The 18,007-nt window shown below is 45.4% G+C and overlaps 1 protein-coding gene across 2 annotated transcripts in view; it reads left to right on the top strand.

The window, feature by feature from the left end:
* The window catches only part of DISC1 (DISC1 scaffold protein), a 370,273-nt gene that overhangs the window by 115,288 nt on the left and 236,978 nt on the right, over window positions 1-18,007 (top strand). For both annotated transcript variants that reach the window (XM_025208657.1, XM_025208658.1), the window contains exon 7: window positions 1,147-1,382. In XM_025208657.1, coding sequence (XP_025064442.1) covers window positions 1,147-1,382 — 236 coding nt within the window. The remainder of the gene's footprint in view (window positions 1-1,146; window positions 1,383-18,007) is intronic.

An 18,007-nucleotide genomic window follows, 5' to 3' on the forward strand; every position in this document is an offset into this window, starting at 1 on the left:
GGAAGACTCTCACGCTCTGGGACACCATGACAGGGGGTGCTGACCACTAGTGGGGTTGCTCCCCCCTGGTGTTCCAGCAGCAGGGTGGGGGCATGGCCAGAGGCCAGCCGGCATGGGTCCCTTAGGCGAGGGGGCAGGAAAGGGTGTTATTCCCCTCTCCCTCTGGCATCTGGCAGAGGGGGCAGAAGGGGGCTTATCCTGCTGCTTGCCCCACGCAGGGAGTGATCGGTGGCCGTCGGGGTTGGCAGACCTCACTGTAGTCCCCCCGGTGGCAGAGGGGGGAATAACACCCCTCCCTTCCCCGCCCCTCACAAGGGACCATGTCGGCTGGAGTGGTGAGGAGACAGGGACCCTGGTGAGGGCAGCACCCTGCTGTCATGCTGGTCTGGAGCACCAGCTTCTTCCTGGAGGGAGGGCCATGCTACAGGTGGGGGCGGGATGAGGAGAGCTGCCATGGACTGCGTGGGGTGAGCAGTGGCGGTGCTAGGGGGGTTTGAGAGACTATGGCCTTCCCTCCAAGCCCCAGTGCTGCTGCTCGCCCCATGCAGTCTGCAGCAGCTCTGACCCCCTGCTTCTGCCCCCATCTGTAGTGCAGCCCCCATGCTGGGAAGAGGTTCCCACTCCTGGGACACCATGACAGGATGCCCATCAGGAGGCATCCAACTCTTAAAAGTGGAATATGTGGGAACTAAAATGTTTTGGAAGTTCATAACTTGCCCAAATTACAGCAGATTTCCATTAGTGAGCAAAAGGTACATCTCTTATAAGATGGGTAACTGCCAGCCAAATTTCAGCCCCTGCTCCAAATCAAGGTTTGGTAGCTTCTTGACAAAATGATTGTAAGGTCTTTCTTTTTTTGACATAGTCAAAGCAACTTATTTTTCCTGATAAAAAGCTGATTGTTTTGGTTGAAACTTTGTAATAAAATTCAGCAGAAAGCAAATTTACTAGGCATAGAGATGGTCAGCTCAAACAGTCAAAGCTTGGCAAAGTTTTGAGAACGTGAAAACAGGGTGAAAAGCTCTGGGTAGCTTTGGCAATACCTGTTGCCACCTGTGCCCACTTATATTACATGCATCTTGTTAGCAGCAAAGTTGTTTTCTTTAATAAGGTTAATCAATAAATTCTGGTCTCAATTCTATTCAGAAAGAAACTGAAGACCTCAGAGCAAGGCTGACTGTGCTAGAAGCAAGGGATCAACAATTAAGAAGAGAAATTGAAGCTCAAGATAGACTTATTCAGTTGCAGGACTGTGAACTGCCTGCCTGCCTTGGCTTTGTAAGTCTGAGAGAGCTGCAAGAAATAAGCAAGGCTTTGGATGATACTTTAGGTTCATCATGTCAAATTCCATTTAGTTTGGACCTCCCAGGAACCATAAAGAGGTATTTGCGAGTTTAAATTATTTTCTGCTACATTTTCAATTAGCCTTTTAAAATGTTATGGCTGTTATCATTTTATCAGCTGTCTTTCCTCATCATACTGCTTATATCATCTAATCAGGTTGATTTGTACATTTTCAGAATTTATGAGGATTGATGTTGCTGTTGTTCATAAATAGGTATATTTTTTAAAACTCTTCCTTCCTTTATGTTTTTCATTGTGCTCTGGTTAAGGTGTATCTAAAAAAAAATAAAAAATTCAGGCTCTTGGCACCTGATGAATAATCTGTTCATTTAGGTTTGAACCTATCCTGATTTACTTAACAACAGATATGCTTTATCCCCAGCAATGGTAGTGTGGTAAGTAACATTGATTTCTTCCAGATTTATAGCCAAATAATAAAAAGCTGTGGTCCTTGCCTCAGAGAGTTTCCATTCAAAATAGACATGGACGCAATGAGGGACTGCCTATAAGAAGGGAATGAGGGTATATTTATAAGATTTTGAGGATGCATTTATCAATGTGTGCAGGTAGATGATTTCTTGAAATATAAGTACAGCTAAGCTCGTGGACACAGTACATAAAACTTGCAGGACATCCAATTCCCATTTTCAAAAGTATCTGAAGCTTTTTAAAGTCTAAATATCCATTAATATCAGCAGCATTTCAACTGTGAAGTGTGTAAGCAACTTCTGACAATGTTATCTTATGTTTGTGTACTACCAGGACTTTATAAAAGAATCCTGGTTATAACTTTAGTTTCTAGGTAAGTATTAACATATACTAATGTGTACATTCTAAAAGCTCTTCTTTCTTTTTTTTCTTTCACATTTTCTGGGGTTGTTTATGTTTTATTAATGTTCATGAGAGGTTATGCTTTAGGGCTAGGGACAGAAGTTACACTTAAATCTGTTTAAGGGATCAGAAACTGGTTTAAACCTGTAATAGAACAGCAGTTCAGTGCACATAAATCAGTTTCAAAATGGCTGAAACTGGTTTAAGATAAACCTAGTTGAATGTAGTATTAGACTTAATTGATTTGGTCAAAATGGTGTATGAAACTTGTGTCCCAGGCCCCTTGCTGGTTCAGTTTAAATCACAGTTCTCCAGCATCCCAGCATGCTTTCCAGCCCTGGGTTGGGTTGCGCTGTCTACTCTAGCAGGGAAGGATTTGGAGGGGGGCAGGGGGAGAGGCAGGGACTGCCCCCTCCCTCCCCAAGCAAAGCCTGGCTGGGGCCAGGGAGGGGAGTTAAATCCCCCTTCCTCCGAGTACAGAGCTGCCCTGCCCTGCTAAACTTATTGCTGGCTGTGACTGTGGACTATAAATCCCAGAGGCACCTGGAAGCAGGAAGAGGAAGTGATGAGCAACCCTGCAGAGTCCTGTGGCTGTGATGCTGGAGTGCAAATCCCAGAGATCTCCAGGCAGCAGGAAGAGGAAGCGAACACAAAGCCCATGCTGGCTGTGTGCTAGAGAGCCATGCTCTAGCACCCCCTGACTTCTGGTCTGAGCCACTACAAACACGTGGCTACATTTCCTGAATCAAAAGTAAATGTGTGTCCAGTTGTTTCTCAGTTAAATCTCTGCAGTTTACACTAATCTGCAAGGACTCAATCAATTCAGCCTTGGGCGTTTTGACTGTTTGTACTTAGCCTTGATGTAGTAACATACCACAAAAGCTTTGTCTTTATTATTTGAAATTGTAATTTAGACTGTGGACAGCAGTAACCTGAATTAAGTTTTAGTCTCTAGGGCCGGGTACAGACATTATACTTTTTACCAGTATAAGTGCTTAGAAACCAGTCTATCCTTGTAACAGAACAGAAATTTGGCGCACACAACCAGTTTATACCCATAACCCTGGCAATCTTCAAAAAGTGTCTTGACATGCATCTTGCTGGGGTCCTCAGATTCCAGTTGTCTTTCCTGCCCAAGTGCAGCAGGGCTGGACCCGATGAACTGTAAGGCCCCTTCCAGCCCCTAACATCTATGAACACAAGAGAAGTTTGGCACACATAGACTGGTTTAAGAATGGCGGAACCTGGTTTAAGATTCTCCCACCTCCCCCCACTAAAGGGTGAATGTGTGTTCTGTTTGCTACCTATCTAAACTACACCACTTACAGAAAACTGTGCAACTTAGATCAATTCTGCCTTGGGCTTCTTGAATGTCTGTATCCAGCATACCCATTTTATGATTACGTGAAATTTGTCTTAGCAGCCTTTTCACCCTACACTTTTCAGAGCCTTTGCCTGGATTCTAGTTCCTTCCATTAGTCTTTTTGTTGCAACAGGAGCATGTGTAGTATTTTTTCTTTTTTCTTGCATTGTCAATAAATTACGTTTAAAAATATTAGCTAAATAATGAGTCATTACATTCCCAGAGTGTTAAATTGTTTTTTGACCAGGTTGCAATTTTATACCAATATCAGAAACAAGGTCGTCACTTTGGGGGAAAATGTATGAGGAACATTACCAGGAAATATATAACAGATGACTCTTTTGTCAGCCATCTCTATCATTTTTTATTCTTTTTCATTCTCTTTTTGAAAATAACCTTTTAGTTTCAAAATAACCTGGCCAAGTCCTGCGCTTGGTCCACTGGACTTAGGCTGAGCTCTGTGTGCTGATACTTCTGTGCAGTGTGGGAGTGGAATTCTCACTTGATCCCACTCTGCTGCTGCTTCTATCTCAACGTCAGAAGCCTTCATTCTTACTATACTTCATTTCCTGTAGTCTGAGCTGAGGTGTATTTGCATTTATCTTGCCTTGCCTCCTGTCCTTGAATCTTTCTGCTCTGTCCCAGAATCATCTGCTATATTGGTTTGGTGAAAGCTCTTGCAGGGGTGTGGGCTGCCAGGGTCCAATAGGTGCAGACTTCTAGCATGGGCTTCTGCCATTTGGGTGGGAAAATAACAATTCCCGTACCATAGGCTGGAGGTGCCCGTTTTACCCTACTTATGCTAATGAGAAAACCCTGGTGGTTCTTTGGCACTTAGAAAACTTTTGTATTCAGAAGGACAGGAGGAAGATGTGTTTCTAAAATGAATGCTGCATATTCAAGGTGAGAGGTTAGCTTGCAGACTTCTGCACTGTGAAAAAAGACTGGGGTTTTAAGTGTGAAGTAGCTCATGTGTCCCAGCCACTCGCAGAGGGAGGGTTTAGGATTGAGAGAGTGGTCGGGAGTAAAAGGTAAGAAAGGTTTATTGATTTAACAAACACACAATAAATGAAGCATAACAATACAACAATGACAGACAGTAAAATTCCAAGTTGGCAACTTATCGGAACTCCCCTTTGATGCCTAATATATGACAAGCCTCTTAAATCTAGCGAAGTCAGGTGTCCCTAATCTGCGCTGTCCAAGGGGTTACCAGGAAGGACCCTGGTATTCAGTCTGTGGCCTTCTTAAAATCCACTGGCCCACAAAATCCAGGTCAATAGCTCCTCCTTAGAGTTAGCTTCTTTTACCACGCTGCGTGTCCCTTCTGTCAATTTCCAGATGTGCTAGCAAATTTATAACTTTTGAACTATGCTGTTGGTTTTACAGCCACTCATAACCTTTATGCTGCAAAATTTCCTTATATGACTAACCAATAGCAGTACAAGCCTTTGCGTTTTCCTTTTATGATTATTTTCAGCTGTGCCATCGCTAACAAAGCTGGCCTTAACTAGGTTTAAACTTTAATTAAACTCTAAGCTATGACATACGTTTTATAATACATTAACAAATCACAGGAAACGCCTGGTCTGAACATCACAGAGTCTAGCAAGCACCTTACCACAAACAGTTTCCTTTAAGCTTTTAACTAAACTTCTTATCTGTAAACAACAGAACACCTGGTTTAGCTGTCACAGGACGCTTTAGCAAGCATTTCTTTTAAGCAGACACAACTTTTCCATAACTTTTCACTGCCACACTCATGGTCACAGTGATCATACTCAGTGTCCATTGATTGCTCTGTGTAGGCCTCACTGGAGCATGAAGCAGTATGACAGTGGATCAGTATGTATATAAACCACATAAAGCTTTGCTAACAATGTAAACTGAAGCAGGCCCCAATGATTACAAAAGTAGGCGTACCATAGAGGGCTTGCACAGAAGTGCTGGAAAAGTAGCTGGTCAGTTTTAGAGGGTGAATTGATAAGCCCAGTACAGCATCCCAAAACAAAGATCAGAGTGACCTGGAAAATGGGTATCCTTATCTGGTGGGAAGGTTGCACTAATTGGTGAGAAGTAGGAAATGGATGATGTCACCTAAAGATGTTGATGCGAACCAGGATGTATATGCTGTAAACATGATTTTGTTTTGATCAGTGTGTAAAAAGGGGTCCAGGAATCCTTAATACTTTGTACTGGGCTTAAGGATTACCAGGGCTGTGTACTGTGCTTGCAAATAACCTGGCTAGCACAATGGACCAGCTGGTTATAGGTGTTAGCAGCTATGCTTATTTGTAGACAATAAACCTGGCCAAGGTTTTTGTCACTAAGAACCAGAGCTTGTGGTCTTTATCTTGTAACAAGGAAGTCATTAGGGGCATGGCATCACAAACCGTGGACAGACCATCCAAAGTGCCTGATCCTGGCATGAGGGACTTAATCCAGTCTGCAGACTGTCCCTACAAGGCCAAAAAGTTGAGCACTGCTGGAATAATGCATCTGGCATAAATAGAAACTTTAAGACTGCTTAAATGCATTTAAAATTTATATAACTGAGAAAGTCCTTTATATTCAGTCAGCTTATTCTGAATTGATATTCCTGGGGGGATGAATTTGCATGTCAATTAAGAGAATAAAATTAGTAGAGTTTATCAGCTGCTGTTGAGCTTGGACTTCATAATTGTGGAAGTTCTTCCTTGCTGCTGTGAAAAATGTTTTGCTGGTAATGTGCATTTTATGCAAGGAAGCATTAAGAGGAAATATTTAAATTGTTTCACAATTACGTCAGATGTAGCAATGAATACATTTTTTAGCCCTTTATGACTAGAATGAATCAGCACATAAATACTACAGCATTGGTACTTACAGATGGTCCTCATTCAACAGTGTTGGGCTCTAAAGGCCAGCCAGCTGGGTGCCAGAATGTAGATATTGTATGCCTGTTTTAATGACTGCATCATGCCAGCCAATGAAGGATTGTTATAAAGTGCCTTTTACTATTTTATTTGCTGCATATGTAAATTACATTCGGCAGTGGAATAATACAGGGTTGATGTGAAGTATCTCTCTAAACAATGTGTACTGTAATGAAACTCATTCACTAACTTTCAACTGACTGTAAAAACAAAAATTATTTTGCCTTTCTTTGGTCTAAATGTTATTAAATATACAATAGGAACTTAATAAAGCAAACTTTGGAGGGCAAGGGAAAAACATCTTAGAAGAAGAATTGTGCAGATATTTTTGTACTGAAAGAAGGGAGTCAAGTGTTTAATGCCTAATTAATATAATGTGGATTGAATGTTGTTCTAAGCTTATCATTTTTCTTTTCAAGCATTATTCTTCTCAGGCAAATGAATACTCCTTTTTTCTGTTTATCTGTTCTAAGGAATGGGTTACTTGAAAACAGGCTTTACAGTAAATATCTTTGATACTTAGCAATTATGTGTGGTTCATTCTTCTCGAGCTCAAATCTCATTAAATGCAGTCTTGGTAGGTAGGGGAAAACTTGGCCAACTAAGGTAGCATCATAGATATTAGCCTGTATCCTGCTAAGGCTTTTGATTTGGGTGAAGATTGAAAAACTCATCCTCCTTACCTATGAGGTTGTGGCCTAACTGCTCTTTATAAAAACCTTATGAAGCACATAAACATAACTATCCTTCTTTTGCAGATGAAGAATTGAAGCATGAAGGCAGGTTAATTGCTCAAAGCCATACAGTGAAGCTGTCAGAGCCTGGCTGTGCCACAGCACCACGATCAGTCTCTCGACTAACGGGGATTTAGGAAATGGTCAAAGGAAGATCTGTCCCTTTGAAACTGTTTGACAACCTATCTCGGGCAGGCAATTATTTTGAGCGGAGGGCCACTTAATGAGTTTTGGTGAGCTGTTGAGGGTCGCATGGGTAGCCCTGCCCCTTGTTTGTTGCCCCATCTCCTCGTTGCCATCTTGGGACTGGATGTCCCACTCCTAATCCCTGATCTTTGCCATTGGAAGTTCCTCCCCTTGTCCCCCCGAAATACTCCTTTGGGGGGGAGAAGGTTGCCATCTTAGAACCAGAAAAAACAACAACAAATCATACACTAAAAGTCAAACACCTATAATATATTTTAATTTTATTATGAAAAATAGTTCTGTCATGATTTGTGTTTGCGTACTATATATAGAGGGGATTGCATAATAACTCAAAATAAATTCTTAGTCTTGTGTATGGTGGGGTGTGTGTGTATATGGTGGGGTGTGTGTGTGTGCGTGTGTATGGTGGGCTGTGGGAGTGTGTGGGGGTGTGGGTATGTGTGTGGTGTATATGGTGGGGTGTGGGTATGTGTGTGGTGGAGTGTGGGGTGTATATGTGTTTGTGTGTTAGCGTGTGGGGGTGTGTGTGGAGGAGTTGTGAGGGGGTGTGGCTGTGTGTGGGGAGGCAATAGGGTATGTTGGGGGTGTGTGTATATGTCAGGGGTTGTGGGGGCAGGGTGTGGATATGGGGGGGTTTTTGTGGTGTAAGAGAGAGTGGGATTGTGTGGGGAGCCCCCCCCTGTCCCCCCCCATGGCACAGCAGTAGCAGGCGGGGCATTCAGTATGCAGGTGCCCGGTAGGGTGCAGGTGCTTGGCAGGGCATGGGTCTGGCCAGCGCTGCACATTGCAGCAAGGAGCACAGCCTCCACTGGGCTGTCTATCACCGATGCTCCCTGTCACGCAGTCTCTGCACGCGCCGGCCACGGGAGGGAAGCCCCAGGCACTGGAGTTGTCTGCCTTACCTGGCCCCCAGGGGAAGGCACTTGGGGCTTCCCTCCCCTGCCATGCAGCCCCAGTGGAAAGACAGCTGACTCCAGTGCCTGGGGCTTCCCTCCTGTGCCCGGAGGGTGCCAGGGCTGCATGTGAGTGGCAGGGAAAGCCAGTGATATAAACAGCCTGGTAGAGGCTGCGCCTCTTGCTGTGATGTGCAGTGCTGGCTAGAGCTGTACCCTGCTGGGCTCCTGTGCTCTAAGCGCCCCACCTGCTGCTGCTGCCACTGCCTGCCAGAGCTATGCGCCATGGGGGGAGTGTGTGGAGGGGTCCCCATGCCCCCTACCCTCCCTCCCTCATCCACACACTGTGCCGTCCTGGGTATGAGTTCCGTGCTCCTGCCCAGCTGCAGCTCTGCCCCTGCCGCTTCCCTACCTGCTTCATGGAGCCAGCAGGAGACCAGGGAAGTGAAACAGGTCCCTGGGGATGTGGCAACAGCAGCCCAACCCAGAAGCCGTGTGCTGGCTGGGCTGCGCCCTTCCACCCATGAGGGCGGTAGTGAGGCACAATCGAGTACGCTCCCACCCCCATGGACGGAAGGGCTGGGTGGAGTGCAGTTTGTTGTGGGGCACTGCTAGATGGATGAAAATGCTTGTCATCTGGCCCATAGGACATATTTCGTCCGCCCCTGTTCTAGCTGGTGACCAGAAGGGGCATGAAGAGCATGGCTTCAGCTTCTAACTGGAAAGGATTCTGTCAATTTAAAAACCATACATTGTAATGAAACAGACTTCTTTATCTTTACAATCCAGATTATTAAATGAAGAATGAATTTTAAAGATACAGATCATTTGCTACTGTACTGCTTGCACTATTTTTTGTATTTTTCTGTTTCACTGTGAATATCAGGGAAGTTTGTTTTGCTTTTGTTTATGGTCAGTTTCATTTACTACCTTTTCTATCATAATTTTTGATACTGGGCATGTGACTCTATAGGAAATAGGAAAATAAATTTCATAGCCCTTTTGTCTGCAAAGTTGTATACCAGATCAAGAAAGACATTCAATTAAATAACTACCAGCACTCTTGAACACTCTGGCTTGTCTTCCATCCTTGCAGTGCAGCAATCTTTAATTAGTAGAAATTTGTTCCACAGAATCTGACATATCTTTGGAAGATATGGAAGTTCTCTGTTCCCTTGTGTTAGTTATTGCAGTATTGTCACAGCCAGTGGCACCAGGAACTGAATTTGAAGTTTTGTGAAATCAGTCCAATCTGCCTGGAGCTTATCTGACCAAGATTAATTCAAAGTGAAGTGCATATGCTCAGGGGGCAAAAATCTTATTACCTAGAATACGTTGAACCATTTGGTAATCTCAGTTGAGGACAAATATTGATTGAGCAAAAAGATTGTATTTTTAGAGAAGTTCATTTATTTGAGGTCGTTAGGGAGCAGGGGTGGAGCAGTTGACATACGTGCATGAGCACACACGCATGTGCATGCACACACACAGTATGAAAAGTAGAATTGCCATTTAAGGTGGACCGTGCTCATTTATGTTGTATCACTAGAGAATTTTGCTCTGCACATGGTTTATTGTTTTACAAGTGTGTGGCCCCATGACATCTCTGACCTAGTGAACTTGACTATGGAAGGCAGCCAATAAACCTGCATGCAGTCATGTTGGGCCACATTTATGTTAACAAAAGACTGTCAGCTTTAAAGAGTTGCTTTTAGAGAAGATAGTTAACTCTACCCGTACCCTTTTGATAGGATGGCTATTGCTTGAGAGAGTATGCTGTGGAAATGTGAAGGGTTTTTAATGTTACCTTATTATTTCTGTTAAGTACACGTGTATATGTCTTGTGGAATCCACTTATCTGCTCTGTTTTTTGGAGATAAAGGGAGCACGTGTGGCTGGGGCAGTGCAAGTAGCAGAAGCCTGGGATAGAGAGCGGATTCATAACAAAAGTTAGTTTCTGTTGTGGGGAGTACAGTGTAGAGCAGTGGTCTCAACCTTTTTTAGAGTTGAGGCAGCCCTCCATAACTTTTGTGAATTGAGTGGCACCCAATGTCAAAAAATCTAATTTACGTATTACAGTGCTTACCACCTTGCAGAGAGGCTGGGCAGTAGGGCTAGGCTTGAGCCTGGCTTATCTGCTTATCACCTAATACCTCACACCCAAGCACCCTGGTGTAGTATTTCTTTTGAGGGGTCTGCACATGGAGCAAAGGAGAGAGCATGGAGGGATATTCAGTGATGCACACCATTTCTGCTCATGCTGTACTCTGCTGTCACCTGTTCTGCCTGTTCACCTGGGTTAGGTACAGACAGTCAAAAAGCCTGAAGCTGAATTGATTCAATATTTGCTAAGTCTAAGCTGCACAGATTCAATTGAAACAGAAGTGATCAGACATTTACCTTTCATTCAGGAAATGCAGCCACATGCCTGCAGTGGCTCAGGCCAGAAGCCAGAGGGCGCTACAGCACAGCTGTCTGGCTGTGTGTTAACTTCCTCTTCCTGCTGCCCCTGAGGTCTCTGGGATTTGCAGTCCAGAATTAAAGCAGCAAGACTTTGTAGGGTTGCTCATCACTTCCTCTTCCTGCTTCCAGGTGTCTTTTGGATATGTAGTCTACAGTTGCAGCCAGCAGTAAGTTTGAGTGGGTGAAGGGGTGTTTTAACTCCCATCCCTGGCCTCAGACCCCAGCCAGGGTTTACCTGGGGGACAGTCCCCCCTGCAGAATGTACTGTATCCCCCCACTTGTCAGCCATCCCACGCTGCTCCAGCTAGGGAGTAGAGGGGTGGGGCCAGCCCTGCTTTCTAAAACAGACAGCATAGCCCAGCCCAGCTCAGGGCTGGAAAGCATGCTGGGATACTCTGATTTAACTTAAACCAGCACGGGGTCTGGGACAGACATTGCATAAATGGTTTGAGCCAGATCAGTTAAGTTTGATTCAACATTCAACCAGGTTTTATATCTAACCAGTTTCAGCCATTTTGGCTAGGGACAGACATTATACACAAAATGGTTTAAGTGATCAGAAACTGTTTTAAAGCTGAAACAGAACAGATGTTCAGTGTACAGAAACCAGTTTGAAAATGGCTGAAACTGGTTAGATATAAAACCTGGTTGAATGTTGAATCAAACTTAACTGATCTGGCTCAAACCATTTATGCAATGTCTGTCCCAGACCCCGTGCTGGTTTAAGTTAAATCAGAGCCCCCCAGCATTCCGGCATATTCTCTGGGCTGGGCAGGGCTCTCTCATCCACAGCAGATCTGGTCCCTCCCCTCTGTTCCCTGGCTGGAGCTTGACACAAACTTGCAGGCACAGCAGGGTCTGCTGGCTTCCTTGTGTCCCCTCTCCTCCTCCTCTCACCACTCACTGCTTAAGCAGAAATCCCTTCTTCCTCTCTGTCACAGCAGAGACTGTAGCCAGCATGTGGTATGCTAGCTAATGCCAAGAGGTGTCTGTGTGAGTGTGTGTGTCTCCCCAATTTCACTGGGATAGGCAGACAGAACAATGACTGCTTAGGGCTTTTGGAGCTAATCAACAGGTCAGCCAGTAAGCTGTTTAAGAAGTTTGAAGTAATGTGAAGAAAGGCCATTGTTTTGCCAATCAGGTGATGATTGTTACTAGGCCCCCCCGGCTAGCTTGCTCACCTGTCAGTTTGCTGCAGACCGCATGATGAAGCAGGGAGGGAGACTGAAAAGCTTCGTATCATCAACAGATGCATGCACTGCACTCCGCTCCTTGCCTCAGAGTGCTAGCCTGGTGCTAGGGGCTGGCAACACTGCCTCCCCTAGAGCAGCCAGCAGGGAAAAGCCTGGGACCATGCAGGCAGACATCCCTAGTGAGAAAGTCCTGCTAGGGTCTGGCTCAACTCCCTGCACAAGGTAAGGGAGGGCTGCTCTAGCATCCCCCGGCTTGTAGTCTGAGCCACTGCAGGCATGTGCCTGAATTTCCTCAGTCCAGAGACAATGTCTGTCCAGCTTCAAAACAGTTCAGCGTAGTCAGGTTAGACTAACCTGTAAAGATTGAATCAATTCTGGCTCAGGCTTTTTGAATGTCTGTCCTCAGCCCTAGAAACTGGTTTATGTGCACTGCACTTCTGTTCTGTTACAGGTCTAAACCAGTTTCTGATGACTTAAAGCAGTTTATGTGTAACTTTTGTCCCTAGCCCTGAGCTCCCAGTGCTGCATTAAGCTGATAACATGGGAGGAGTCTATTATGTCTGGACAAAACCAAAACAATGTATACTTGAATATATACGTTTATCCTTCCTGCAAATTTTCAAAGGAAAATCATTTTTGCCTTTTATGAAACAAACCCAAGGGCTAGTTAGATTAGAAGACCAATGAGTGGGCTTTGGCACTATAACCCATTCCATTCCAGTAGGTTGTTATGATGTCCTGGCACTTTCTTTTCCTTTCAACAGGGTGTGTTCAGTCTTACCTTTCTTTTTCAGATAAGAGTTTTATACATTCTACTGTACAGAGGTTTCTTACATGAAACCTTAATCGATAGCGCTGCATTGTTTGTATTGCCATCAAATATCTGATGGTAGTTTTTTTTAAAAGTAAGGATTTGTCCCAGTGAACATGTCCAGAGTTTCCTCATTCCTGCCATCTAGTCTCTGATAGATACATAGTAGTTAGTTTCTTTATTGCTGAGGCCACTGTGCTTCAGTGGTTATGCAAGCATGTGTGGCTAAGCCTTATACACTTCTCTTGTGCCCTAATTGTAAGAGAGGATGAATTAAAGTTTCTGACTTATTGACTCTGTACCATTTCTTATTTTGTATACCTTTACCTGTGTTCCCTCTTATTTATCTCCTTTCTAAGATGAATTACTTGAATCTTTCCAATCTCTTCTCATATTGTTCTACCTTGGAATGTCCCATAGCCATGCAAAAGAGCAACAATAAAAAGAGGAATAAGAAACTGCTCCTGAGTAAAACAGGAAATATCGGGAAAAAAATAGCTTTCCAGTCTCCTTCCCCCCCCCCGACTGTTCCCCCAAAAAAAAAAAGAAAAAAAAGAAAAAAAAAAGGAGAATTGGGTTGAAGCAGATGCACAAGGGGAGCAAATGCCATCTCCCAACAGCTACCACAGTTAAGGCTTAATTACCTACTGCCCTACAGCATCATAGAAGCGAGGAAGAGCTGCCTCTCAGAGTAAAATTGATGTTCTTTCCCAATTACTCACGTGGCCTGATTAATCTAGCTCTGTGTGAAAGCCTGTAGGGGCTGAGAGATAGCACTTACCCATAGAACTTAGAGGCAAACGAAAAAAGTTCCTGCACAGCCCTAATCAAGCTGTTCTTCCTGTTGCTCATTTGTATCTGCTACTCTGGGGTTCAGGGCCACTGGGTCTGCATAAGCAGGCATCAACTATCCCCTCTCTTGGCCATCTTATAAAGCCCTGCCTGTCCTAACCTAGTTGAGATCAGCATTGGGCTGGACTCCGTGGCAAGAGGCGAGTGTGGATTGCCCTACCTTCTTGCTCCTCCAAAAAGCAATTCCAGATCTTGAGTGAGGGTTTTGTATTACACCTGATGACACTGATGTGATTTCACCTTTAAAGCATATCACAGCAGTGTAATATGTTCTCTGTTTCAGAGAAATGTGAGTCTAAATCAGGCTTGCAAAGTCCAGCCTGCAGTAGATTCCATTTCCCAGCAGCCCCTACTTGCATAGCTGCAGATGGTTTCCATGGAGACCTCAGGAGCAGTGTAGCTGTGACAATGCGGGGCTTGGGCCTCCATGGAGATCAGCCCCAGCAGTGCTGGTGGGGAGCAGCAATTTTTGTGGTGGTGACAGTGTGGTCCAGAGCTAGGGCAGAGCTGCAGTTGTGGCTTTGCCCCAGCTCTGGACCATGCTGTCACCACTGCAAGATCCATGACCCAGCCCTAGAACAGCTCCCTGCCCAGCCATGTGCCCTGCCAGTGTTGTTGGGGCCAGTCTCTGTTGGCATAGGTGATGCGTAGGGGGGCGGCATGTGCCCCACCTGAGATTGGCCACCTCTGAAGCCGCTACTGGCTTCTGTAGGCAGTCGCTGCTTGCCACCCACCCCCCCACTCCCCTCGACGCAGCTGCTGGTGTTTGAGGGCAGTCCCTGCTCACCACCCCCTGCTGCCAACACTGCTGCTGGCATCTGCAGGTGGTCCCGCCTTGTCACTTGCTGTTCATCGCTGCTGACACCACTGCTGGCATCTGCGGGCAGTCCCTGCTCGCCACTCCCCCAGCCCCTCCCCCCACCACTGACACCGCTGCTGCCTACAAATGGTGCCCCCAAGTCTCGGGAGTCACCAGTCATTCATGGCTTTTGAGGTCTCCATGAAATTCAGCCACAGCAACACAGGCAGGGGCTGCTTGGAAATGGAACCCGGCCACCAGCTAGATCCACCATTTTACTCATCCCTGGTCTAAATGATATGAAACGAGCTGAAATAAAACTATTACGGTGCTCCTAAATACAACTAGTAGCACTATTATCATGTGTCATCAAAAACTTATTTTATTTTGATTAGTTCGTTTTAACTGTGTGTGCAATGACCTGTCTCTCTTCCTTATGTGCAAAGGTCCATAGGTTGGCATAATGGGTACTTCAGTTTGTTTCCAGCTTAGGGGCAAACCAAGGCCTGTTGGTCGCTGTCATGGCCACCTGAAGTTCACTCCAGATTTGGACTGCAGGACTTAGCAGGAGCTGGCCAGGCACCTGCTATTCTCAGCTGTTTCTGTGTGGTGCTGGCTGGGCTGGGCCAGCTCCTGCTGCATCCTGCAGTCTGGGCCATGCAGCTGGGACATAGTGCCAAGGTGGTGGGTGGGCAGGGGGCTGGGGAAGCAGTGGCAGCAGGCGGGAAAGTAGAAAAGTGGCAGGAGAAGGGCAGAGGTAGCAGATGGGAAGGGGAAGTGGCAGGGAGTGGGAGCATGGGACCCATGCCAGTGCCCCAGACCCAGGAGCAGCAGCAGTGTAGAGCCCGGGGTTGGACGAGCAATGTCAAGGGCTGTGACTGCTGCAGTGGGGACCGTGGGCGATGAAGTAGGGGGAAAGAGAGTGTGTGTGTGTGTGTGTGTGTGCACGTGCGCGCATGTGCATGTTCCTAGGGTGAGTCCCACATGCATACTTCACCATACACATATACCCACACCCCCCTCACACTGCCATACACACAAACCCCACACCTACACCCCCTCACACACCTCAGCCACCTCCTCTCCGTACATGCCACATCCCTTCCCACCAACCCTTCCCCCAACACTCACAGCCCCCTACAAAACCCACATATCCACACCCCCATGTGCTCCCTCACCCCATACACAGCCACACCCTCCACACCTATCCACCCCCGCACCCCACATTCCCACCCCCCCCACAAACCTATACCCACTCACCCATACCCCCATAACCCTCACAGTATACAAGAGTAAAACTTCACTTTAAGCTATTATACAGTCACCTCTATGTACACTACACAAACTCATGTAAATCAGGGCAAAATATTTTTTTAAATCAAATTACTGAATGTTTAATAGATGTTTGAATTTTAGGATATAATTTGGTATTTTTCTGGTTCCAAGATGGCAAACCCCCTTGCTAAAAGGAGTACTTCTGGGGGTCAAGGGTAGGGACTTCTGGTGGCAAAGGTCAGGCGTTAGGGGACGGGACTTCCGGTCCCAAGATGGTGACCAGAGGGCGGGGCACCTGTCAAGGGGTGCGGTTCCTCATGCAGTCCTCAACAGCTTGCCAAAACTTGGTAAGTGGCCCTCTAGCTGAAATAATTGCCTGTCCCTGAAATAAACCTAGTTCTTTCAGTTGTTTATGCTCTATCAATTGTGCTGCCAGGAGGCAAATTTGCATAAAAGGTGTAATCTGGGAAGACTAGTTACCTGAGAGAATAAAAATCTGACAGAAGACAGTTCCTCCCTCCTCTTTTCCGCACTCTCCATTTTTACAGATCAGACTGATGCTAAGATTATGAAACCATCCCCAAACCATGGCAGTAAGGAGGAAGCCAAAGCATTAACTTGCATACACATGAGGTGTAACAAGATGATCTCTGGCTTGCATAAGAGAAAAGTCATCCACCTAGTTGTTGCAGAAAAAACCTGGAATTAAATTGCAGTCATTTTACCTAATCCCAAATTTAATATACCATATTTCTTGCATATGACATACCCTACAATATAGTATGCACCTTGCTTTTGAAATGTAGAATTAAGATGAAAAAGATTTTTCCAGAGCTTTAGTTGCGTAGAGAAGGAACAGAGCCTAATCTCCAGCTGACACACCCTCTTTTTCCTGCCTACGCTGTGGAAAAAGGAAGAGGGATATCAGGAGCAGCAGATAGCAAAATTGCCTTGAAGTTAGCTCTATGAATGGAACATCAAGACCACTAAAAAGGAGAGAGAGTCATTAACACCTCTGGAGTAGAGAACAATGAGCCATTAAATCAATTGACTCCCTCAGGTTCCTGAACAGGAATACCATAGCTGCTGCACTGCAAAGCAGGAATCAAGGCAGGGTACTTCTATCCCAGGCAGAATATCAGCTTCCCACTTAATACATACAGTCCAATTTTGGCTGATTTTGAGGAAAAAGTATGCATCATATACTACTAGAAAATATGCTTGTCAATTTAGGCCGTCTTTACCAGATCCCCATTACTTTCTGTACATGATTATTACAGTAAAAATACCCAAAGCTGTGCTGAGGACTGTCTTTGTTGTGCTCAATGGTTTTTACATTAACATGGAGAAAGAAGCAGTACTACCTCACAGAATTTGTTATCTAAAAAGAACAAAGATAGGACATGTAATGTTCAAGCAAATGAATCTGGTAATGTCTGGTACCATTTTTTTGTTATGTGGCCAGGGTTTTTGTTTTATTTAAATGTTTTCATTTATGAGCAGATATAAGGTGAGTGGAAGTGTAGGAAACAGGTGATCCTTTTAAGTGATGGTGATACAAAGGTAGACTTTTGCTGTTATAAAGTGCTTTTGTTTCTTTTAGGGGTGTACTTGGTAGCCGTGTTGGTCTGAGACAAAAAGACATACAAAAACCTAGTTTATTTCCTACCTATGGGGACTTTTTACCATCTTGTACCATCTACGCTTTTCCCAAAGCCTGACGAAGGGACTTTGATCCCAAAAGCTTGCAGAAAAGGACAATTTTCCTGCCATTTTCCAGTTGGTCTAATAAAAGGTATCATTTTGGAACCAAGAGTTCTTGTTTCTTTTAGTGTCTTTAGACCTACATCAGTTTAGAGAGAAGCCTCCACTGTCTGCATGTCTATACCAGAAGAAGTTGTGTTGTGTTGTTGTGTAGGGTTCAGGACACACACACACACACACACACACTCTGTGGCAGTGCACTGTGTGTGCCTGCCACTTTAAGGGCCTGGAGCTGGCAGCCTCCAGGTGCCTGATTAGGGCAGCCATTTTAGACACAAGGGCTGCCTTTATAAGCAGGGCAGTTTGGCTGCTGGAGGCCAGGCAACAACATCGCCTGGCCGAAGGGCTGCTGTGAACAACCCGGAGGTAAGTGGGAGCTGCAAGGGGATGGTTAGGAGGCTCCTGGTCCTCGGCATGACCTGAATGCCACCGGGTGGGTAACCCCATGTGTTGTTTGAGGGGCCCAGGGGGGGCAGTGTTGTGAGACGCCCAGAGGGCGGACCCTGAGAGAGAGTGAGGGGCTGGAGACCCGGCCCGAATGAGATAGTAGCCTTTAACGGGCC

Source organism: Alligator sinensis, unplaced genomic scaffold (assembly GCF_000455745.1).
Source record: "Alligator sinensis unplaced genomic scaffold, ASM45574v1 scaffold93_1, whole genome shotgun sequence".
Classification (NCBI taxonomy): Eukaryota; Metazoa; Chordata; order Crocodylia; family Alligatoridae; genus Alligator; species Alligator sinensis.